Source organism: Drosophila novamexicana, unplaced genomic scaffold (genome assembly GCF_003285875.2).
Source record: "Drosophila novamexicana strain 15010-1031.04,08,12 unplaced genomic scaffold, DnovRS2.1 tig00000193-arrow-pilon, whole genome shotgun sequence".
Lineage (NCBI taxonomy): Eukaryota > Metazoa > Arthropoda > Insecta > Diptera > Drosophilidae > Drosophila > Drosophila novamexicana.
The window spans coordinates 3,507,442-3,530,069 of record NW_020824787.1 but is presented as its reverse complement, the minus strand read 5'-3'; the positions used below and the strand labels follow the sequence as shown (position 1 = coordinate 3,530,069).

The window sequence follows — 22,628 nt, the reverse complement described above, 5'->3', positions numbered from 1 at the left end:
ATATATAATGATTGTATATTATTTCTCTTGTCATCAAACAAAATAAATCTTCAACTTGTTAAACATTTTCAAAGATATACAACTACAAACTGATTGCAGTGTTTGAAAAAGTAAGACAAACAAAAACAAAAGTGATATTAAGCACTATGTAAACAAATTGTTACGTTGCAGCGTAATAAATGCGTATTGTTTTGAGGAATATACATCTACATAAATAAAAATGAATGTATTAGTTGATGTTACAAATGCTAAAAAAGGCAATAAATAATATGCTCTAAAGAAATATTTGTTTAAAGGCTTACACTATTTTAAATGCTCCGTTTTTGCCGCCAAACTAAATGCAACCCTGTCTATCGAGCACGAAATCTTTGCGATAGTAGACGCACGCTGTAATCGATTGTGCTGCATACGCCGCTACACATCACTAACGCTTTGCGGCATTGGAGCAAATTTTCGCAAAATTTGCTATACAATTTTTACGTGTAAATTTGTTGAAATTTGTTGTTTAAATGGTGTTAACAGCATTAAACAATTGCTGCGTGCGTGCTTAATATATGTGAACATCATTTGCACTTCCAAGGCCAAGTGTAGCGACGTCTAAAAGCAGCAAAACTAGACAGCACTGGAAACTGGAATTGCTGCTAGAGTGCAGGTTAGTTTACGTTTGTACAATGGTGAATCTTGAAAATGTTATTGTAGAACAAAAAGTAAACAATAGATAGTCTCTTTTCCTAGTAAGTAAATGCGTCAATGTTAATCGCGCTCTTTGCGCTCGCACATTTGCCAATCTTTCGTAAGCCGCCGCTGTCATTGCAATCATCATCAAGGTGTGGCAAAGGCAAAAGCAACGCAACAAAGCACGCGAACAAAACAACAGCAACAACAGCAGCAGCAACAACAACAACAACAACAGGCAACGCTCATTTAACGGCATTAACAAGCAACAGTAATTTGCAGACAACAGCAACAACAATTCTAATTGGAACCCGCCTCAATATGAGCAGCAGCAACGAACAGGATCCGCAGGCAACAGCAGCCAGCATCATCGTTGCTGCCAACGGCAATCAAACGGATGTGAAAAAAATCGAAATTATGTATGTGCACAGACTGTGCTGCAGTGTTCCCATTTATTCATTATCCAGCATTTCATTCTCATCCCTTCCACAGTAACTTCAAGCCATATGACAAGCAATGCTGCTATAACATCAAAACGAATCATACGAAAGTTTATGGCTGTGGCGGCTCCCATGCGCGTGGCTCCTCCAAGGTTAAACTAAAGAATGTCGTCGATTATAAATGGGAGCACAAATACTATTATCCCGGTCATTTGGTGGCCGTGCATCGCGATGGCAAGCATTTGGCATATGCCATAAATGGTAACCAAATTGAATTCTTTACATTGCTGTATCCATTTTAATTATGCCCTTGTCATAGTCAACAACAAAGCCACCGGCATGGAGGGCATGGTCCGTGTGTGCAACACCAGCACCAGCCAGCGCGCCCTCATCAAGGGCATGAACGGTGAGGTTCTCGATCTACAATTTGCCCACAGCGAACGGGAGCGCATTCTGGCGGTCATAGATATGTGCTCGCTGTTTGTGTATAAAATCGATTTAATCGATGGCAATTTAATATGCAAACTTGTGCTCAAAGTGGATGATCCCATTGCAAACTATGTGCCAGAGTATGACATGGTTTCCTGGTGTCCTTACATAACTAGCAGCGGCAGCAGCAGCAACAACAATACCAGTGGCGTTGGCGGGGGCGGGGGCGTCGGTACTGTCACTGGCCACGAAGAGGATGATGAAAACCAGCTTTTGATTTGGTCGCGCAGCAAACAGTTTCAATGCTTTCATGTCAGGATGATTATATCCGAGCATGGCGTAAGTGAAAACCAAAATCCTTAAGTCAAACCATTTAAACACATAATTTTTTTTTATTTGTTTTTGTTGCGTTTACAGCGCGGACAGATTAAGCCGGCGTCTCTGGAGACTGGCTATTTGAAGATTGAGGAAGATTCCTTAATAACCTGCGCTGCTCTATCGCCCGATGGCACCACCGTTGCGGCCGCTTGTACTGATGGTTTGGTGCGTTTCTATCAAATTTATTTGTTTGATGTGCGCAATCATCGTTGCCTACACGAGTGGAAGCCGCACGATGGCAAGCCGGTGGCCTCGTTGTTCTTCCTGGATAACATTAATAAGCCAGTGGAAGAGTAAGTGCTCATTTAAATAAAAGAGTTAATGAATTGTACTCAATGTCCTAATTACAGTGCCTACTGGCAGTATGTGATTACAACCAGCGATCATAATACTGAGATAAAGCTGTGGAACTGCTCGCTGTGGGAGTGTCTGCAGACCATCAACATTATGGCCTCAGTTCCGCCCACTGTGCATCCGGGCATGTTCATAGCTGGCATTGATCGCAGCGCCAACTATTTAGTTATATCCAGCCTGGATGCCTTAGCCGTATATGTGATGCAGATTAGCAGCTGTGGCATCGTCAGAAGCAGCGGCAACGATCAGGCCAGCGACAGTGGGGATTCGGATAATGGCAGCGATGCTGATGACGCTGGCAGCGGCACTGGCAATAACGATGCTGCCGTACGCATTCAAAACATAGCCGAGTTCAAGCTGAGCTCGGGCATACTATCTTTTTCCATAGTGAATGCCAGTATGCGTCGGATGAAGAGTACCAACGAGAGCTACTATCCGTTTGAGGAGCCTGATGATTACGACGATGATAGCACTGCCACAACCGATGCCCTAGTGGTGCACATGTTTGTGGTGCAGGCCAAGAGCTTGCAGGAGTGCCAGATTATCTATCAGCCATGTGTGGCCGAAAAGCCAGTGAGAAGTTTGAATAGCAGCAACAAAAGTAGTGCCAGCAACAAGCGCTCCCTGACACCGGATGGTGCGACGCCATCGCGACTGCTACACGTCAATGAGATTAAGGCGGAGCCCAGTTCACCGCACAATAGCAGCAGCGGCTCCAGTGCAGTGCCACTCGATACGCTCTTCGGCAAGTCCAAACGCAACTCAGTTAGCTCAACGTCCGCCTCGGTGGTGGCTGTTGCAGTTGCTGCTGCGGCTGCACCTTCGGCCATCCTGCAAGAGACACCAACGGCGGGAACAAATAAATCACGTTCCGCTTCGCCCCAGTATGGCAGCGGCTATCCGCAACTGAATCTCATGACTCCGGATGCGTTTAGCGCCAGCGGTGCCACCACCATGCTTTTGACCACGACCAGCATTAGCAGCAACACAACTGGCACCGATGCCATCAGCAGCTCTGCGGGTGCAACTACGGCTAACACGGATCAGTCCGCGATCAATTCTCAGGTGCTGAACACGCTGCGCATGCTGGCAACGGTGACTGCCAAGGGCACGGAGTCGGCCAATGCGAATCTTTTGAAGCTGATGAACAATACGCTCATTGAGGATCGGGAACAGCAGAAGCTAAAAGACAAAATGGATGCGCGCAAAAAGTTCATAGCCATTGATCGCAATCCGGAACGCAATGCGGGTGAGAATTTAGCCAGTGGCGGTTCCAGTCCAAGTCGTGAAGTGCAAGAGATTATGGCCACCCAAGAGGATGCAGATGACTACGAACCGGAATTGGAGAATCTAGAATCTGACGAAGAGAACCCCTACTTTATGCTATGCAAAACGGAAAAAAAGTGAGAACAACTTAATAATACTTGGACCTCTTTATTTTAATTAATTTTTGCTTTTTTACATTTTAGAACCGAGGAAGAGTTGGCCAATTCACCAACCGAGGAAACGGCAGCTACAACGACCAATTGGCCGTCACAGGATTCCAAGCTGCCAACCAAAAAATCCGCAGAACTTCAAAATGCGGCACAAATCATGTCGCAAGCGGTGCAGCACAAGAACAATGGCAATGTGCCGCCCACGCTTGGCAACAGCAGCTGCAGCAACAACACGACAACAACATTAAACAGCAGCGGCAACAACAACATCAGCAGCTGCAGCCACAATGCAGCAATTGAAAATTCCACTGGCAATGCGGAGATTAATGCAAAACTGGAACAACTTTTGGGTGGGTGGAGAAATAAATTTAGCTACAGAATGTACAGAATTCATAATTTATTATTTACTATTCCAGATCTGGTCAAGGCGCAATCGCTGCAGCTTCATAAACTGGAGCACGAAGTTAGCAAGATTCAACAACAGCAGCAGCAGCTGCAACCAAGCAGCGGTGCGACACCCTTGCAGCCGAAAAGCATGCACGAGCTGGCCTACAAAATCGAAATGCAACTGTCCAAGCTAATGGAACAATACCTGAAGCGTTACGAGAACGAGCACAAAAAGAAACTAACCGAGTTCCTGCATGCGCGGTAAGCAAAGGAAAATTAGCAAAATATAAGTCAGAGTGCTATAGCCAAAAGCTAGTGTATGGACTTAGATGGTGTTAAATACTTCCCACTGTCTATTTTTAATGGCTAGATTCTATAGGAGCAATGACAAGCATCGATATTTCAAAGATTTAAGCATACATATGATTATTGTGGACAGTCATTTGATGTATCGGTCCCGTATCGAGCATTTCTTGTACACATTTTATATGTATAAAGTACATATAAGAGTTTGTTTTATGTTTTGAAGAATTTAGAATAACTTGACCAATTGTTGCTAGTAGAGTTACAAGATATGGTGGTCGGTGCTGCATGCTAAAGGTCTGTTTCGATAGTTCCTGGAACAGCTACTTCTATTGGTTTATTTCATTTTATTATACCGTCTACCTTTTATTATGCATATAACTATTTTATACTCTATCTCTAAATTTTGTTCGCTCTTTTTCTATATGTTAGTGAGACTCAAAATCGTGAACTACGAGATTCGGTGCTGCAAGTGCTGAATCAGTATGTTATGAATCATTTTACGGACATTATTGGCAATGTGCTGAACATGGAGCTGCAGCGTCAGCTGTTGCCACGCGTGAATGCCAAAATGGATCAGTTGCAGAATCAAATGCAGCTGGAAATAGTGCAAAAATTAAATGTGTTTGACAAGACGATCAAGGAGAACATTGCACAGGTGTGCAAAAGCAAGGTATGCCATTATAAAATTCAATTGAATTGTCATGCCGTGACAACAACTATTTGTATTGCCAGCAATTCCTGGATGCCTTTGGTAAATCTGTGCTGATTGGCGTTCAGACAAGCCTGCAGACGGCCTTCATTGAGTCCATGAGCAGCACTCTGATACCGGCCTACGAGAAGTCCTCGCAAAACATGTTCAAGCAGCTGCACGAGGCGTTCAGCGTGGGCATCAAAGATTGTAAGTGAGAAATCAGATTGGCCTTAACGAAATGTTATCGAAATATATATTTAATCTTTGTTTCGTAGTCATGGTGGAATTTAACGCGTATCTGCAGCACATGCCACAGCCGCACAATGGCGAGGAGCTGAGCAACAAGCTGGGCCTATTAAAGCAGCTGGTGGAGACAAATTTACTTAAGCATCGCACCGAACTAACCGACGCCATGCTGGAGACACAGCGCGAGGTGAAGAGCCTGGAGATATTGCTTGCCCGCCAGGTGCAGGAGACCATACGTACCGAGCTGCGCAAGCATATGGATAACCAGAACATGGCGTTGCGCTCGCAGGCAGCGACACCGGCGCCCACCTATGATCTGCGTGAGAGCATTAAACAACTGCTGCTGGCGGGTCAAATCAACAAAGCCTTCCATCAAGCACTGCTTGCCAATGATTTGAATCTGGTGGAGTTCACATTGCGGCATACGGATCGCATGCAGGTCTTTGCGCCCGACGGTTGCCGGCTGGAGCAAAAGGTGCTGCTCTCGCTCATCCAGCAAATATCAGCGGACATGAGCAATCACAATGAGCTTAAACAGAGGTAAGGATTAACGGATGCAAGCACTTAATGTTCAATTTTGTAAATGTTTTGCAACTTTTAGCTACCTCAATGAGGCGCTCCTGGCCATCAATATGTCGGATCCCATAACGCGCGAGCATGCACCGAAAGTGCTCTCCGAGCTGTATCGCAATTGCCAGCTGTTCATCAAGAATTGTCCAAAAAGTCCGCAATGTAGCAATGTTCGCCTACTTATTGCCATGTGCAGCGCCACGTACCGTGATCAATTTAAATGATATTGCGATAATGCTGCAATTGCCAGTGGTTGGCACTGACAACAACTCGAACCCAAACCCAAGCCCCATGCACAGACACCCACACAGACATACGGACACGTTTGTAGTTAAGCAGGTCATCCCGATAGAACCGTTTCTAGCTCTAGCTTCAATTTGAACTCTTATACCTTTCCCTTTCAATATATCCTAACTGTCCAATTTGACAACGTAAGCTGAAAGTTTTAGCCACAATTTTTCATACAGTTTTTCGTTACTATTTGTTTTGTGTGCGTTTCTTTGTTTTATTTTTTAATTTTATATTTAGATCTTAACTCATGTTCTCGTCACGATATTGTGTTTTCCAACAACAGAAAAATAGGAAAAAAGTGAGGAACGTGCTTATCTAGCGTGATCATCAATTGCAATAAGTTAACCTTTTTTATACATATATATATATATATAATTTTAAAAATATTGAGTATTTTTCTTTCTGTTCCTTCTGCGCGCTTTATCTATAAAGATTTTTTCCATTTATCATGACGCTTATCGAAGAGTAAAATACACAAAGCAGAGCTATAGAATTACATTTTTAAATACTAAATTTTTTCAAAATAACTTTAACGGACTTTCTAAAGAGGGACGGACAATTTTGATGATTGCTAAACAAAAATAATTACAGAACTACAAGTAAATGCGTAAATATTAAGCTAAGCCTAAAATCGAAAAAAACAAAATTAATAAGAATAAAAATTAATATATGTATTTGAAAAACTAATAAATAATTATTGCATTCGGACACTTCAGGTTTCCCATGTTTAAACATGCTACGTCCAGTTGTTTAAATAATTAGAAGTCTTTATGATCTTAAAAATCTTTGAATCCCACTTTCCCTAATTGTGGAATATATTTGGATGAACATATATACATATGTATATGTGCGTATGTATGTATGTATATGTACATGTGTGTATGTATGTGTGTGTAAGTACGAAGATATGAATGTGTTCTTTTACTGAACACAGTCAAAGTTGGATACCACTATCGCTGCGACTTTAAATTAAACGTATTTTTAAATGCTCTCCTCCTCGATTCTCAAAAATTTAAGTAGGCTTTCCTGACAATCAGCAAGGCAGCAGACGTTGGCTGGCAGCGGCCGGTGGAGGACCATCTGCAGGCGGTAGAGCAGGAGGTGGAGCGGGTAAGTAGATATGTATGTAGACGTATGTATGTAGATGTATGTATGTATGTAGATGTATGTATGTATGTAGATGTATGTATGTATGTAGATGTATGTATGTATGTAGATGTATGTATGTATGTAGATGTATGTATGTATGTATGTATGTATGTAGATGTATGTATGTATGTAGATGTATGTATGTATGTATGTAGATGTATGTATGTATGTATGTATGTATGTAGATGTATGTATGTATGTAGATGTATGTATGTATGTATGTAGATGTATGTATGTATGTATGTAGATGTATGTATGTATGTATGTAGATGTATGAATGTATGTAGATGTATGTAGATATACGTACGTATGTATGCACATACGTACGAACAAATGTGGGTATGTTTGTACGTTCGTATGTATGTACGAATGTATGTATTTACGTATGTATGTATGTATGTATGTATGTATGTATGTATGTATGTAACTACGTATGTATGTATCTACGTATGTATGTATGTGTTTATGCACATATGTATGTATACTTGTATGTATGTACGTATGTGTGTACGTACTTATGTATGAACGTACGTATGTATATATGTATGTATGTATATGCGAAAGCGTAAGTTTATATATGTACGACCTGTTCCCACGTAGTTCTGTTTATACATTTAACATATAATTCATGTTGGTACCTTCCAGTAAACTGGGTACCTCTGCAGTAAATTAGGAGCCGCAAGCTAGCAAGAGTATATACCTATTATATTTATCATCGTCACAATTACAAAATGTTGTCTTGGAGACTAAAAAAAAAAATAAAAATATCTATGTGTAGGTATTTTGATTTCCACAGCGTCAAGTGCTATCAAATCTAAAGCTACTCTGGATGGGAGCACCAACAGCACCAGCAATGGATCAGCTAATCAAGGCCAGCAGCTCCGAGGTGCGCTGCAAGCAGCTGCAGCCACAGCCCGTGGCACAAACATTGTGTCGCTGTGCGGCAAAGTAAGAAAAAGCATGAAATTAATTTAGCTGAACTAGCTGTGGATTTAGTATATGTGACGTACCTCGAACCACTGCATCATGTGCTGCATGTGACCGCCATGGCCGCAGGAGATGCACGCATTGGCCGCGCCGCGTACCGGCAGGCAGCAGAGGATGCAAAACAAAACTGGCCGCTTGCAGGGCTCACATTTGGGCGTACGCTTCGGCTTGGCACAGCCGCTGCACTCGGTAACGAACTCAACGCCCTGAGCTGGCGGCGGCGTGTGCAGCGTATGCTTGAGGATTAGGGCACGCTTCGACAGCAGTTGCCAGCCAAACAGGACGTCCGCATAGGCGCGCTTGAACTGATCGAAGAGCGGCATCTTGACGCGTCTAATCAGCGAACAGGCATACGCATCCGTCTGAACGAGCTTAAAGTCTAGGCAATCCAGAGAATCGGACCAGGAGTTGCTGCGCAATTGCTTCAGTTGCTGCATATTGCTGCTGGTCGCACGCGCCTGTGACGATGACTTAAAGTCCAGCGGGAGCACCGTATGATACGGCGACAATTGGCTATGCAGTTGTGCGGGCAGCCGAGGACAGCTGGTCACATCCATGACGTCCTTTAGCGCAGCCGGACACTTGTCGAAGAGGCAGGCGAGCAGGACGGCTATTTGAATATCACCAGCGCTGGCATAGTGCATGATCAGCGACTCCAGCAGAGATTTCTTGAATGGATCCATATAGAAGAGCAGTTCCGAGCTCATCGACTCGTGCGGCACATGCGGCGTCGCTATCAGCTCTGCCAGCAGCCAAATGGGCAGCAAATCCGAGCGGCCATGTTTGCGGCATATTTCAGCATTGCGTCGACACGTTTCGGCTATGTCGCGTTTATCCAACGTAAATTCGCGTGCCATCTCCCGATTAATGTGCAGCAATTGGCTCGCATCGTACACATGGACAACGGGCGTGGTGCCATTTAATTGGCGCATAACACGCTGCTTGCCCTGCAAGCGCTTGCAGGCAATCATGCGTTCCTGCAGATAGAACGAGGCGTTCGGATCCCGTTGTGTTTTGGTTGCCATCACATTGCCCAGCAGGCCGCTGCCATTAATGGCGCTCAGGGTGCGCGGCGTGATGGCCTGATGCTGGCGCAGTGTTAAACGTTTTGTGCTCATCACCTGGGCAAAGGTGGTCAGCATGCCGATGGCATTGAAATGTACGCCCGAGGTGCGTGGAAAGGGTATGCAGGCATCGTGCAGTGCACTGGACAACGCGCCTTCCAGCCTGGGCGATTGCAGCAGCAGCTGACTGCGATCCGCGCCGGCACCAGCAACGGCCGTAACACGCTTCTTCATGGCTGCCACCAGGGCGCGCAGGCATTGCTCCAGGCAGCTGCGCGATTTCTTGACACGCTGCAGCGCATTGGTGCGCAGCACCTTGATCAGCACGCTGCTCACATCGCTGGAGAGGGTGGTGCCCTGGCAAAATTGAAAATCGGGCGGCACATTCGGGCTGGGATAGGAGGTGGGGAAGGTCACCTGCAATATGATCGTGTGATCAGCCGCACAGATCTTAAAGCATGCGTAGCGCTTAATGGCACACAGCATGTCCACGTCCACATGCGGCATATTGGTATTCAGCAGCGAGAACTCGTGCTGCAGCGAACAGGTTGGCTGATCTGTCAGCGAGCGTGCAATATGTGTCTCCTCACGCCGGGCATAGACACCGCCAAAGCTGGGCGAGCGTGCCATCGGCAGGTTAATCGTGCCTGGCTCAAGCGTGGCAGCTATGGGCAGCGAGGCAGCTATCATCGGGCGCGGCTGGAGCGTGTGCATAAACTCTGGCGGCGTTAGGGCGCGCAGTTCGTTCAACTCGGTCTCGTAGCGTGGCGAATCGCCCTCCTCATCCTCATCGGGCGAGGGCTCGCATAGTTTGAGCATGGTATCATCGATTTTCCATACGCGCAGCGTACGATCCCGCGACCAGGTTACCAATTCCTGCAAATTTGAAACTAATTCAAAAGGAGCTTTCATGTGGGCAATTGGCTTACGATTTCTGTAAAGTTCTCGTGGTTGGGGCGCCAAGCGAAGTCTAGAATAACATCGGTGTGACCCACAAACGAGCAAATTGGATCCGTTTGCTTGCTATTGCTCCAAAGCAGTAAGCTGTTCTCGCCGCGACCCAAGTGCGGCACCACAATGCTGACAAGGCCGTTGCCAATGGGCTAAAGAAAAAGTGAAACATATGCAAAGGCGATTTCTCGTAAGACATTGGCAGGCATACCGTGTACCGCGCACGCCACACGGGCGATAGCGTGGTTATGATCTTCTCGGCACGCCTGGGATTGCACACATCAAAATACTTGACGGTGCCATCCTGACTGGCTGTGGCCAAACACGTCTCGCGCCTGTGACTCCAGTTGATGCCATGCACGCGATTCAGATGAGCGGTAATATAGTGCGTTGGGCAGCTGCCCTTGCGTATGTCCCAAATGCGCAGATCACCGTCATGGGCGGCGGCCAGCAAATTGCCCGAGACGCGATTAAAGCCAACCTGAGTTGCACCCGCTGCAAGCGAACAAAGGAAAGTTTAAGTCTAGCAAGCAAAAAGTGTTTGACAGAATGGCAGTTACACATGCAGACGGCATTAAGGGATAATGCCGGCTTGCGCGGATCGCGCAGATCCCAGATGTGCGAGAAGGTGTCGATCGAGCAGCTAACCAGCAGATTGGGATTCTTGCTGTGCCAGTCAATGTCCGTAACGGTGCGCGTATGGCCACGCAGCGAATTCTCATAGTGCGGCTCGGCGGGACCCCAACGCACAATGTCAATATTTTGACTAGTCTGGAAGGCATGCAAAAGACATGATGGATGAGAGTTACACATTTCAAAGAATCTGCACTCACCGCGATGGCACAGTACTCGCGACGACTGGGGCATATGGCAAACTCTGCCACGGACACCTCGTACTTGGACTGTCGCTCGTGACGACGCAGCGTTCCATCATCTTGGCCCAAGCGCTGCAATGCCAAATAACCACGACCTGCCAGCAGCACCCATTGGCCCGAGTAGTCCACCGACATGGCTGTTGCCTGTGAATCGCGATGCTCGTAGCATTTGTTGCTTTGTCTTATGATGTACGTCTGTTCGGAGTTGCCGCCGCTTCGTTCGCCGCTGCCGCTGCCAGCGCGTAATGTCTCCGTTGGCGGCATTTCGGTTTTATATGGGTGGCGGGGCTGATGGTCGTGGTGTGTGTAGGGGCAACATAAAGTGCGAAATATAATTAATTTTACTAACTAAAGCACGAAACAAAACGAACTGATAAGAAAAGACGAACACGAACAATAACAATAATAAGTTATCGCGTTTTGTGTATATCGATACTTGGTATCGCTATGAACCAGGGCAGCATAGCAGTGTATGCACTCCACAATTCCGTTGATAAGCAGAACTTGCCAGAACTTCAGTGGCGAAAAAAGCTAGATATAGCCATAAATAGCTATTAAAAGCCAAACAAAACTTAAAATTAGCATAGAGAATTTGTAGATACCCCTTTCATTTACAATTTAATAACAAATCAAAAGCCAAGGTCTCAATGCTTTTAACGCCATGTTTTTTAAAAGATCGGTGCGTTGGTTAACATGGCCAAAATATTTGAGATCTGCGCGTAATCAGTAATAATACTAGAAACTGAAGGACTAAATTAGAAAACTTAACTATATTTTAATTAACGGTGCTCGAAATGATAAGATACAAAATGAAAATATTCCATTTCTAGCCTAAAATACTTGACTTAGCTAATAAATAGCCTTGGGGGCAACACTGTCGGCAAAATGCATGCCGGCTGTTGAATTTCACGATCAAATCAAATTGAAAGCTATCGCTATCGTTATCGTTATCGAGCGAGATCGGTTAGCCAGCCAACATCAAAAAAACAGATTTTAAATCAAACTTATACATATTCTTCGAATGTAAGTGCCGCTTATGAGCCTGCCAAGATGATAGAGAACCTAAACGATGATTGCCAACTGCTCATTGTAAACTATTTGGAGCTTAAGGACCAACTGGCGCTGTGGGAGGCAACCGAAGACATGGCACCCCGATTGAACAGTAATGTGAGCTATGCCTGGCAACACAAATTGAGCTATGTGCTAAGGAAAGAAACACTCGACGAGTTTGGGGAGCATCCGAAACACCTTGAGGCATTCCTGTGCGCCATCAGTCCAAGCGTTCAGCAGCTGGACCTGCAGTACATAACGTTGAAGCAATTAAAGCTTTGGGTGGGGCACAGGTTTCCGAGAACGCGAGTGCTGGCCTATACGCTGGATGAGTACGATGAATTGACCAGAGCTGAGCAAGCATTGGAGCTCTTGGTAGTGCTTTTTCCAGAATTAAATTCTGTCAAACCGTTTGGCCCGTTTAAGGGCAGAATAATTGCCAAATGGACGCAGTTGCGGCAACTGGACTTAAGCGAAAGCTGGCCAATTGATGAAAGCGTATCGATGTGCAAGTTTCAGAAACTGGAACAGCTAACAATTGATTGTGATTTCATAAATAATATTTCCACTGACAGCATACTTTGTTTGCCCAAGCTTCGAACGCTCTGCTTCCATCCTGGAGACAAAAGGAATGACGTTCTTGGTAAAATTATACAGCAACGTGCCCTGGACATACATGAGCTCGTCTTCCACGACATCATCTGGGATTGTGCGCTGGCAACACTCCAACAGGTCAAGAACTTGCGACAGTTAACGCTCATCGAAGATGATGGCTTTAAAGCGTCTCAATTGCAATCTCTGGTCTCTGCACTGCCAATTTTGGAGCAATTGAATCTGATCAATTTTCAATTTTGGCGCACAGAGTCTGAGCTCTGGCAAACACTCGCCGGCTGCAGCTCGCTGAGAGTATTAAATATTTCGGGCATGCAGCTATATTCCGAGTTCTTCGACTTTAGCAGGCGTCCCATGGAGGATGTGCTTAGCAAGCGCCCTGCACCGCTGACATTAATCTGCCATAACACCGGCGACAACGAGCATCTGGTGAGTATATATGCTTTATTCCAGATTATTTTCTTTTAATGAGAAATTGTATATTCCAGATTCGTCAACGTTTCCTACACCCGAATTTAATACTTTCTTTTGAGCAATTAAATGTGGACTATGTTGATAATGGCTATGTAAAAATAGAGCTTGTGCCTTTGGTGCCATCAAATAGTTGAAGCTAGAAATTTGTTTAAATGCATTCTTTTATTATTGAAATACTTGTTAAATGTTGTATAGATCAGCTGTTGTTTATTGACAAAACAAAAAAAAAAAGAGGGAAAAATATAGCATAGGTAAAAAAGAACATGTAAAATTAAATCATCAAGGGACTGTTTATATTCCATATTAATTATGATTTGATTGTAAATATGATTTTGTTTGTTAATAAATTAAAAATGGAATAAACAATCTATGTAGGAAAATTGAAACTATGTATGGAATTAATGTTTCCATATTGAACCCCCTAGTAGGAATACGTCTATATATTGTATTTGTGTATGGAGCTATTTTTATTGTCACTAAACTAATACAAACATTTGAATTCTCGCAACTAGCCAGAAGACTTGCGAGCTTCTTTGGTAGTTAAGATTCAATTGAATAACTTTATACAAAGTCTGCGCTAAATATTTCATAGAAATAGTTTCGCTTAACTTAAGAGCTAAGTGTAAGCAATAGATCTAAGGCTACGTATGGGGCATAAAAGTCTTTAAATAGGGTTTAACGCTTATCTGTGACAATAGCAAAACATCTTCAGAGACGAATCCTTGATGCAGTAGCTCTGGCTGCCATACAGATTGATCCGACTGATGGTCCCCGTTAGGGTGCTCACATATCCGGTCATGCGCACCGTCGACTCGAAGACAGCCAGACCGGGTTTGGTCTGGAAGCGCAGCGTTATGTCCACCGAATAGTCGTTGTTAATATCCTTGACAATCTTCTGGTGTGGCGCCGCGATGAATGCCTGCAGTATGGAGTTCAAATAGAGCGTGCGGCACTGCGTATGGGCCGACAGGCGATCATTGATCAAACGCACCAAATAGCGTGCGGCACGTTGAACACGTTCATTGTTGGTGGGCATCTCCTTGCGCTGATGGCAGGTGCACCAGTGGGGCGCAATGCTCGCCTGGTCGCAGTTGCGTTCCGCCGGCACCGGCAGGAACAGGCTTATGCCACGCGGCAGCGTGCTGTCGATGTCCCGAAGCTCGGCGACATTCTGTTGCAGCTGATCCGCCTGCAGATTGCGCATGTCGAGCAACTGCAGCAACGTGGCATGCAGATCGAAGGGTGTGATCAAGCGCTTGGCATTCAGCTCCAGATTGGCTATGGCCAGCGGATAGCGCTGCTTTAGCCAGGCGGGATACAGTGCTATGAGCAGAGGCTGACGCTCCTCCATCATGCCCTGATAGGTTCTGCGAAAAGAGCCCCAGCGCAGGCCATGATCCGACATAAGCAACACTAGCGTCCGATTCAGCACGCCCGACTCGTGCAGCTGCTGGAGATTCAATGCCAGCTGCGGATCCAGCATGCGGGGCGCATTGAAATAGTCATGGGTGAGAGCCACCGACCAGAAGAACGAGAAGAAAAGATCTCGGCGCATTCGCGGCACAAACTTTCTCATATATTCGAACATCACATCCGCCGTTCGCCGGCCGCCCATGCACAGCTGTATATTGGTGTCCTTGTTGGTGGCTATCTGCTCCTCCATCTCCAGCAGCATGGGACGCAGATAGTAATCCGTTGGCGGTTCGCGAAAACCGCTGCGTCCAAAATTGAACAGGCCGAGGAGGCCAACGTCCTCGGCAAAGATCGTCTTGTAGCCGGCCTGCTTGTAGCGCTTCCAGAGGAATCGGCAACCATCATAGCTGGGACGCGCCAGCGGCGCCACACAAGATATATTCAGCTCCTGATCGTCCAGGCCGCTCAGCAGCGGCACCAAGTTGGGGAACGTATTGTCGCCCACCTTGTTGTAGCCCCAGAATTCCACATGCGAGAGCTTCTGCTGTATATAGGCCGCCGTGCGGCGCATTTGCCGATGGAAGTTCAGGTGCGAGACGCTATCAATGCCCAGCACCATCACCGAGAGGCGATCTTGGGGCTCCTGTGCAGTTGAATTATCAAGGCTGGTGCGCTTGAATATTTTCTTTCTTTTCTTCTCCGGCTTGTCCACGACAAAGAAGTGACAATCTTTGTAGATAATGGAACCCGCCAGATTCTGGCATTCCATGCACATAAATTCCAAATCCTTTGGCAGTTGCATCGTTGGGGCCAGCTTGATGGGCACCGGCGTCAGCAGCTCGTTCTTGTTGTCCGTCCGCCGGCGCACTTCCCTATAGCTGCAGCTCACCTTGGCCAGATCCTTGATCTTATAATATTTCAGCTGCTCCTTGGCGTCCATGTTGAGCAGCAGCTGGCCGGCGATCACATCGCTCGTGCGCGTCAAGGGCTTGCGGCATTTGAATGACGTGGGATTGAACATGAACTGGGCTATGTTCTCGTCGAACACCTCGAAATAGGGCATCCGGCAGCCGGGCGTGTCTATAAAGTATGCCTGGCTCACATTGTGCTCGTAATCGATGCGCGATATAAAATCGAAGCGATCGCGCAGTCGCAGCAGCTGCGTCCTCAGATTGTAGTCCACAAACAGATAGGAGAAGACGCACACGCAGAATATGATAATCACAATCTTCTTGAATTGGCCACGATTCTTGGTCATATTATAGTATCGATAATAATGCTGTAGATCACGTTTTGTCATATACTTCGGATCCAGCAGATATTTGCTTCTGTAATTATATAGATCGCATAGTTGGCAAATTTTAATTAAATTTTTTTTTGATATTTTTAAAAAGTTTTATTCAAAGTTTGTTTTTGCGAACGTCGTTATTCGAATATCAAAAGTTGCCAAAGAAAGTATTTATTTAAATAAAAGCTTAGATGGAAACATATAAGATTACAAAAAATTTTATAAAAATGATTTTTTATTTCATTTTTGTTTTGTACCTATTTATTTTTGACAGTTGACAGTATAAACTAAATATTCCAAAATATTTTCGAAACAAACTAAAGTTATTGAAAATTGAAAAATAGGTTTTTTATATCTTTGATTTCATATTATTGTCATACAAAAATAATCTTTTATATTAATATTAAAAAATAATTTATGTTTAAGTAAATCTGCCTTCGAGTAAACTTTTCCCATAGAAACTAAAAATTTATAAAGTAATTAATTACATATAATTAAAGTATCTTAAGTAATTCTTTTAACTAGAAAGTTTAGTTTTGGGCTGTTGTTTTGTACAAATTTGAAATTAATTTATTCGGCGAACTATTCAAACTGAACTTCTTAGAAAAATTTGAAGAAAAACAAATGAAGCCAATTTTCAATTTGTGGGTTTCTATTAAATTCACAGCCGGAATTGCTGAACCAGAAATAAACACTTTAATGGAACATTTCTTTGTGCACAATGCAGTTCTTGAGCATATTTTAAATATATTAATTTCAAAAAAAAGAACTGCAAATAAAATTCGTTAAATCATGTATAGCCAAAGCTAGATCTGTCTACCTTTGCACAGCTCTTAAATGCCGACCAGGCAGAGTTCATTGCCTTGGGGAGTCGTGTCTCAAGCAGCTGCCTATAGCTTGTAATATTTTATGCTGACTATCATTAATTAAAACTACAAAAAACATAAAGGACAGCACCAACACACACACACACACACACAAATACACACACACAGTCCTCACACTCTGGAGCATCTCTTAGTGCGCCAGGCACGAACAAGTCTTAGGCGTCCTTTTTATGGGCACAAGGACGTGACGTTGTCAATGTTTTCTTTTTTTTTTTTTATATTATTTATTTACTTAGTTTTGTAAGAAAAGTGTGAGATATAGAGTCTAGCTGACTTGTGTATGTGCAACCAGCAGTAAGCTCAAGCGCATGCATTGCAAATTTATGGCTGAATTTAGAGCGAGAAGCGAAGAAAGAAGCAAGTGAGGAAATGCTGCAAACAGTGGCAAGTGTGCCTATGTGGTTAGAAGAGCTAATAGAAATAAAATAACACTTGTATATAAGATAACAGCGAGTGAAGCTTTTCTTAATGCTTCTCTCTCGAACAAATTAAAGGCAGCTGTCAGAGTGTTCTCAAAGTGAGAAGCGTCAAGTAAAGCTGATGAGTAGGCTTTGGTTACTGCTGCTTCGCTAAACGCTTCTTCCTTCACTATGAATATGCATGAGAGTAGACAAATCAAAGGCGAAGAACAGTGTGAAGCTATTAGATAAGCTTTAGAACTTGTATATACTTTTGCTCTGCCCTCGCAACGCTTCTCTCTTTAGAAGCTAGGACTTCTTGGCAAAGTGAGAAGCGATAAACAAAGCGAAGGCTTATTAATTAATTGCGAGAAGCGTTACGTTTTTACGTTTTTATTTTGTTGAGTGAGAAGCTCGTAAGGACAATCATAGCTTTGCTTTCCTCCGTTCGTCAGCTTTATGCTCTTAAGAAGAAATCCCATTTGACAGGGATTTGTGTGTATTTCAATTTTTTTTCAGTAGATGCTTTTGCATCAATTGCATTTTGGCCTGGATAAACAAACAGAGGAAACTCGACGTGCAAATGGCATACGAATTGGTCCTTTAAGCAAACAAGCGACTGCACACCCATACACACACACACACACACAACTTATATACGCACACACATACTTACTCGTAGCTCATATCGCCATATTTTCGGTTATCCTTTGTGGTATAGTAGGCACGCATTTTAGCACCTTTAATTGAAACAAATCCTGACGTTTATCACGGCTCACACTTGCAGCTGCCGCAATTGGTTTAAGTCCTTTACATTTTGTTGTGCCATTCGTTCTGTTTATTTGTTTTGATTTAACGCTAATTGTTTGTGTGCCACATTTTATGGCCAACGCTTTTGTGCACATTCAATACAACATTTTCCACACAACTGCGCCTGGTTAGCCACCACACCCCCCGCCCATCCAGCAGCGAGAGCTGACAACGCGAGTCTTCAATTTTTGTCGGAAATCGTTCACCTGGAGCAGCTGCTGGCGCCTCGGCTGCCAGCCCACCAAACACTGGATGCTGTGTGCTACCAGGCCGCCCTCTAGACGCCACGGCCATCGCTCTCTCGCTCCCTCCCGCTCTTACTCTGCCTCTCTTTCTTTCGCGCTCTCGCTCGCTGTTGTTTTTACATTTTTCGGGGCTGACAGCAGTGTTGGATACTGCGCAGGACCGCCATTTGACAGCTGTCAGGGATGCTGTAAAAGTGTCTACACTGCAAGAAATAGAGCATTTCAAAATAAAATGATAATAAAGAGAATATTGAAATATTATAAAACGAAAATAATTACAATAAATGTTAAATATTGCTTATAATTTGAAATTTGTTGATTTGGATGGCACTTAAAATGTTTATCTCTGGCATAGTAAAAACTTCTTTCTGATTTGTATTTACTTTAATATTATTTTGATTACTTAGAAGTTTAAGTTTCAGTCGGGTTCAACCGACTGCGTCATACTCTAACCCGTGTGGTTGGCGGGCAACAGAATACCTCCACAGCATGTCCCCGCTTGTCGTAGAAGGCGACTAAAAGAGACACACGCTCTGATGGGCGTGGCCAATTTGTTGTTGTTTTTTAAACATAAATTGAAATGACGTCAATGATAGTTTAGTCCAGAGATATTCGAGATATCCTAATCCTTTGCCTTTATCGGCAAATGCTTCGTATCAAAGTAAAACAAATACTTCAAGTATTTGTACAAAAATATCATTATTAAGAAAAAAAAATGATTCAAAAGGGTTGATAAAACAAAACATTATACTTAATAATTTCTTACAAGGCTAAAAAGCCAACTAATTGATACTCTATTCGTTCATTTTTGTGCAGGGTATTAAAAAAGGACACCCCAGGGTGCATATGTATGTTGTTTATAATAACATTTATAGATCGAAACGGTGCAGAATCGCATGCTAAAAAGTAACACTTGTTGCTTTTTGTTGTGAAGGGTGTGGGGCTTGTTTGGGGTTTTAATTATGATTTGCATGTTGTGATTTAATTAATATAGCTAAGTGTGGGCAAACGAATGGCTTTGCGGGGTCAAGGAACGCATCAAGGGTTTTATGGCCAATGAACTGGCCGACAGCCGCCCGCTGTGCAGGTGTGTGCTCTAAATGTTATAGAAGTGATATATGGACGCACTTAGAGATCGGGCAAAGCGTTTGGTTGTGCTTCAAATTTGGCTACGCTTTATGTGGGCCTTAAAAAATGGGTTATTTTTGTGCCAAGCGTGGGTTGCCTTGGGCCTGGTCAAATTCATGAATGCAGGGCTTTGTGCAGTTCCGCAGACATGCAAATCCTTCAACTTAGCCTTGGCATAAAGGACATCCTGCCGCGTTGCGCACTTTTGCTCATTAGCCAAAGATGAAAGCACGCAGGATCAATGTGGGTGTGTGTGTGCGCGTGTGTGTGCGTGTGTGTGTGCGTGTGTCCTTGTGTGTGTTAATCACACACTGCTGCAGGCCAAACATGGCATTTTTATGTTCAATAATTACAACAACAACAAGGAGCAAAAGCGTAGCCAACGTAAATCACAGCCTGAAAAGAGCATTTCACTGTTGCCCCGCCCCTGATGCCCCTGTTGAAGCCACCGCCCACGCGGCGTCCACTTGACTTGCCCTCGCAGACGATTAACAAGCGTTTGTAATGTTTCATTATTGTAAAAAAAGAAGAAAATATGTGTGTAAAAAAAGAGAAATAGAAGTTGCTGCAAAAATCGTCTATAAAAGCGGGCAGCGCATAAAGCGAACGTTTCAGTTGAAATTTCAAAGTGTGCACGGCCAGCGGAAAAGTGCATCCAGCCAAAAATCTCTGAAGTGCCAGCAATTAGTCAAGTCACTCCCAGCGTCCAATTCGTCCCGCAACAGCACCAAAGCATCAAAGCATGCTGCAGCGGCGCTTGGAGAGCCAAAAGCAGCGACGCCAACGCCGCCTGCTGCTGGAGCGGAGCAGCGGGGGCAACAGGAGCAGCAGGTGTCGGGCTAACTATTTGCCCGGCCTGCTGATTGTACTGCTCGTGCTGCTGCAGAACTTTGAGCTGCACATGTGCCGGCAATTGATGGGCGCCGCTGCCAACAGGCGCAAGGACATGGATACCGATGAGCAGCTGCTGCCCGCCGCCGCCGCCGTCGCCTCCTCAATGGAGAAGCGAGCTATTGCTGCGACGACCGTTAGCCAGCCGGAAGAGATATTCAGTGCGCCCAACGATGCGGCTGACATGAGCTATGATGAATACCCGGTGAGTGATGCTTCCCAGCGGTCCCTTCCCTGCCCTGCCTCTAAAATGCCCTCAGACAGCGATTGAAGCACTGCGTGGGCTTTGGTCAAGCCCAAAATGCGTCTCGTTTTACACACAAAATTTGTAATTGTATATTTTCTTGCATTTGATTGCTTGCCCTGCAGGTGAATTGCTTGCTTTGATATTGCAAAGGGACCTAGCCCTACCCTACCCTGCCCCTGCCCCTGCCCCTACTGCGCCTACACCAAATTCTGTTCTCGCAGCTGACGTCACATTGTTTGAGATGGTGTACAAAAACAACAACAAGAAAAATACCTTGACAAAACTGTCAAGTCAAAAAATATGTATTGTGGGCGTTGAGTAAATTGCGTATACGCGATGTAAATGAAATTGCGCATACGCAAGGTACGCCCGCTGAAATTGTCGAAAACTATTCAAAAGTTGTCTTAGTTGTGGTTTAGTGTCGTTTTAAATATATTAGAATTATTATGATTTGTTTGTGAATTTAAAAATACATTATTTGTTAATACGCTTTTATTTTTAAGTTCTATATTGAGTATAGTATTTAGTATTAGATTATAGTATTAGAAATGTTTTTATATCAAATTTTGATCCAAGGCAAGCATTTTACCTATATTTATTTAACTTTCTGCTTTTTCTAGCCAGTTTGATTTACCATGCACATATTGAATGGCATTTCATCTTTTTCAACTTAGTTTGATTATCCATAAACATGTTGTTGGCATATTTTTATTAGGCTCACTTAAATACGCTTTGAATTTTATTTAATAACACAATCTTGAAGGTGAGTCTCTCTGCCTGCTTTATTGTCAAACTAATCTGAAAATAAATATTGTGAAGAGATTTAATTTTGTATAGGATCACACATTTTTTAAAAGAACTGCGTAATTTCGATTGGAACAGTATTTCTTTCGCATATCTAGAGTTCGTAGACATGGTAGAGTTCTACATCTACCCCCTTTCCGATCTTCCCCAAATCCCACACCTAACGATGTTCTTCGATAAAGTTCTCTACAGACTGAATCTCAGTAAAAATTTCGCTCTAAATGTGAACTATATAACTTCACACAGATGATTGTGCCCAAGCGGGCGGCCTTATTGCTGGATCGCCTAATGGTTGCGCTGCATCATGCGCTGGAGAACGAGCGGGAGGGTCATCGCATTGGTGATTTCTATGCCAACAAGAATATGATGCAACTGAAGCCCAACGAGTACAAGAATGCGCTGGAGCCGCTGCAGGCGACGGAGGAAGGTGAGCAGAGCCATACTTGAGACAAAAAATATCTAGTTTTTGCGAGCTATGATTTTGTGGACAAAACAGGTACCCCAATGCCGATGAGCAGCCACAGCTTTCACATGTATAGCGATGATGATCCTGGCGTGATGTTGGATTATGATTTCAAAGATATAAATCAAATAAATCGCGCGACTGGCGAAACAGTAAGTTGGATATTGAAACCAAAATATGCAATTAAAGATATCAATTAGCATGGAAAATGGTATAAGAAAATTTCAGTTAATGGCAAAGAGCTTTCAGAGAAGAGCCGGCGGCATTGGCCCTGCAGCATCATCAGCAACAGCAGCAGCATCATCAGCACATGCAACAAACGGCGGCAAAGCTTCAGCGGCAGCAGCAGCTGGACCTGGCCCGGGTCCCGGCGCCAGGCGCATCCATCATCACGTTGCCAATGGAGGTGGCCGCATGTATTGGCGCTGCTATTTCAATGCCGTCAGCTGTTTTTAAACCAGCTAACAACGAACATCCAACAACAACAACAACAACAACAAACATCTACCCAATTCAATACAATTAGCTACGGGCTCGGCTCGACGCCAACAATTGCACTTCGATTGGGTCATTTTTGGCTGGCCATGAAAGTTGTTCGCGTGATTAACTGAAATCATCTGTAAACATGTATTGTAAACTCAAATTTTTGTAATTATTATTATATATATATATATACATAATTTATCTGA

The 22,628-nt window shown here is 44.1% G+C and overlaps 5 protein-coding genes across 6 annotated transcripts; 3 read left to right on the top strand and 2 right to left on the bottom strand.

Annotated features, from left to right (window-relative positions):
• Positions 1-463: 463 nt before the first annotated feature.
• On the top strand, positions 464-6,868 carry LOC115758807 (enhancer of mRNA-decapping protein 4 homolog). 2 transcript variants are annotated; one of them, XM_030699584.1, is made up of 12 exons: positions 464-652; positions 736-1,094; positions 1,168-1,376; positions 1,435-1,883; positions 1,962-2,215; positions 2,273-3,679; positions 3,746-4,062; positions 4,129-4,360; positions 4,835-5,075; positions 5,138-5,303; positions 5,372-5,882; positions 5,944-6,868. In XM_030699584.1, exons 2-12 carry the CDS (start codon positions 751-753, stop codon positions 6,134-6,136), a joined length of 4,323 nt encoding a protein of 1,440 aa, XP_030555444.1. In that variant the 5' UTR covers positions 464-652; positions 736-750; the 3' UTR covers positions 6,137-6,868. The 2 variants fall into 2 exon arrangements, with proteins under 2 accessions (XP_030555444.1, XP_030555445.1); XM_030699585.1 differs by having other exon boundaries at positions 723-1,094.
• A 1,180-nt stretch (positions 6,869-8,048) lies between these two features.
• LOC115758844 (GATOR complex protein WDR59) lies at positions 8,049-11,698 on the bottom strand. Its single transcript, XM_030699624.1, has 6 exons — positions 11,188-11,698; positions 10,915-11,125; positions 10,566-10,849; positions 10,333-10,506; positions 8,363-10,279; positions 8,049-8,288 (listed from the first exon to the last, which is right to left on the bottom strand). Exons 1-6 carry the CDS (start codon positions 11,491-11,493, stop codon positions 8,211-8,213), a joined length of 2,970 nt encoding a protein of 989 aa, XP_030555484.1. The 5' UTR covers positions 11,494-11,698; the 3' UTR covers positions 8,049-8,210.
• Positions 11,699-12,195: 497 nt separating this feature from the next.
• LOC115758678 lies at positions 12,196-13,735 on the top strand. The gene is made up of 2 exons (XM_030699419.1): positions 12,196-13,320; positions 13,380-13,735. Exons 1-2 carry the CDS (start codon positions 12,280-12,282, stop codon positions 13,497-13,499), a joined length of 1,161 nt encoding a protein of 386 aa, XP_030555279.1. The 5' UTR covers positions 12,196-12,279; the 3' UTR covers positions 13,500-13,735.
• Positions 13,736-13,813: 78 nt separating this feature from the next.
• Positions 13,814-18,453, bottom strand: LOC115758677. The gene is made up of 2 exons (XM_030699418.1): positions 18,028-18,453; positions 13,814-16,106 (listed from the first exon to the last, which is right to left on the bottom strand). Exons 1-2 carry the CDS (start codon positions 18,081-18,083, stop codon positions 14,048-14,050), a joined length of 2,115 nt encoding a protein of 704 aa, XP_030555278.1. The 5' UTR covers positions 18,084-18,453; the 3' UTR covers positions 13,814-14,047.
• A 1,823-nt stretch (positions 18,454-20,276) lies between these two features.
• Positions 20,277-22,395, top strand: LOC115759261. The gene is made up of 4 exons (XM_030700163.1): positions 20,277-20,630; positions 21,723-21,907; positions 22,001-22,091; positions 22,168-22,395. The coding sequence occupies exons 1-4, from the start codon at positions 20,277-20,279 to the stop codon at positions 22,393-22,395; spliced, it is 858 nt and encodes a 285-aa protein (XP_030556023.1).
• The last annotated feature ends 233 nt before the right edge of the window (positions 22,396-22,628 follow it).

Bases quoted from the DNA above. Each gene is read 5' to 3' on its own strand.
- LOC115758807 (XM_030699584.1), top strand. From the start codon at position 751: ATGTTAATCGCGCTCTTTGCGCTCGCACATTTGCCAATCTTTCGTAAG. The intron at 3,680-3,745 runs GTGAGAACAACT...TTTACATTTTAG, and splicing joins CTATGCAAAACGGAAAAAAA to AACCGAGGAAGAGTTGGCCA. The intron at 4,361-4,834 runs GTAAGCAAAGGA...TCTATATGTTAG, and splicing joins ACCGAGTTCCTGCATGCGCG to TGAGACTCAAAATCGTGAAC.
- LOC115758844 (XM_030699624.1), bottom strand. From the start codon at position 11,493: ATGCCGCCAACGGAGACATTACGCGCTGGCAGCGGCAGCGGCGAACGA. The intron at 10,850-10,914 runs GTAACTGCCATT...GTTCGCTTGCAG, and splicing joins CCTTAATGCCGTCTGCATGT to CGGGTGCAACTCAGGTTGGC. The intron at 10,280-10,332 runs GTAAGCCAATTG...TCAAATTTGCAG, and splicing joins ACGAGAACTTTACAGAAATC to GAATTGGTAACCTGGTCGCG.
- LOC115758678 (XM_030699419.1), top strand. From the start codon at position 12,280: ATGATAGAGAACCTAAACGATGATTGCCAACTGCTCATTGTAAACTAT. The intron at 13,321-13,379 runs GTGAGTATATAT...TGTATATTCCAG, and splicing joins CCGGCGACAACGAGCATCTG to ATTCGTCAACGTTTCCTACA.
- LOC115758677 (XM_030699418.1), bottom strand. From the start codon at position 18,083: ATGCGTGCCTACTATACCACAAAGGATAACCGAAAATATGGCGATATG. The intron at 16,107-18,027 runs GTAAGTATGTGT...ATATAATTACAG, and splicing joins TATGGCGATATGAGCTACGA to AAGCAAATATCTGCTGGATC.
- LOC115759261 (XM_030700163.1), top strand. From the start codon at position 20,277: ATGCTGCAGCGGCGCTTGGAGAGCCAAAAGCAGCGACGCCAACGCCGC. The intron at 21,908-22,000 runs GCAGAGCCATAC...GAGCAGCCACAG, and splicing joins CAGGCGACGGAGGAAGGTGA to CTTTCACATGTATAGCGATG. The intron at 22,092-22,167 runs GTAAGTTGGATA...AGAAAATTTCAG, and splicing joins ATCGCGCGACTGGCGAAACA to TTAATGGCAAAGAGCTTTCA.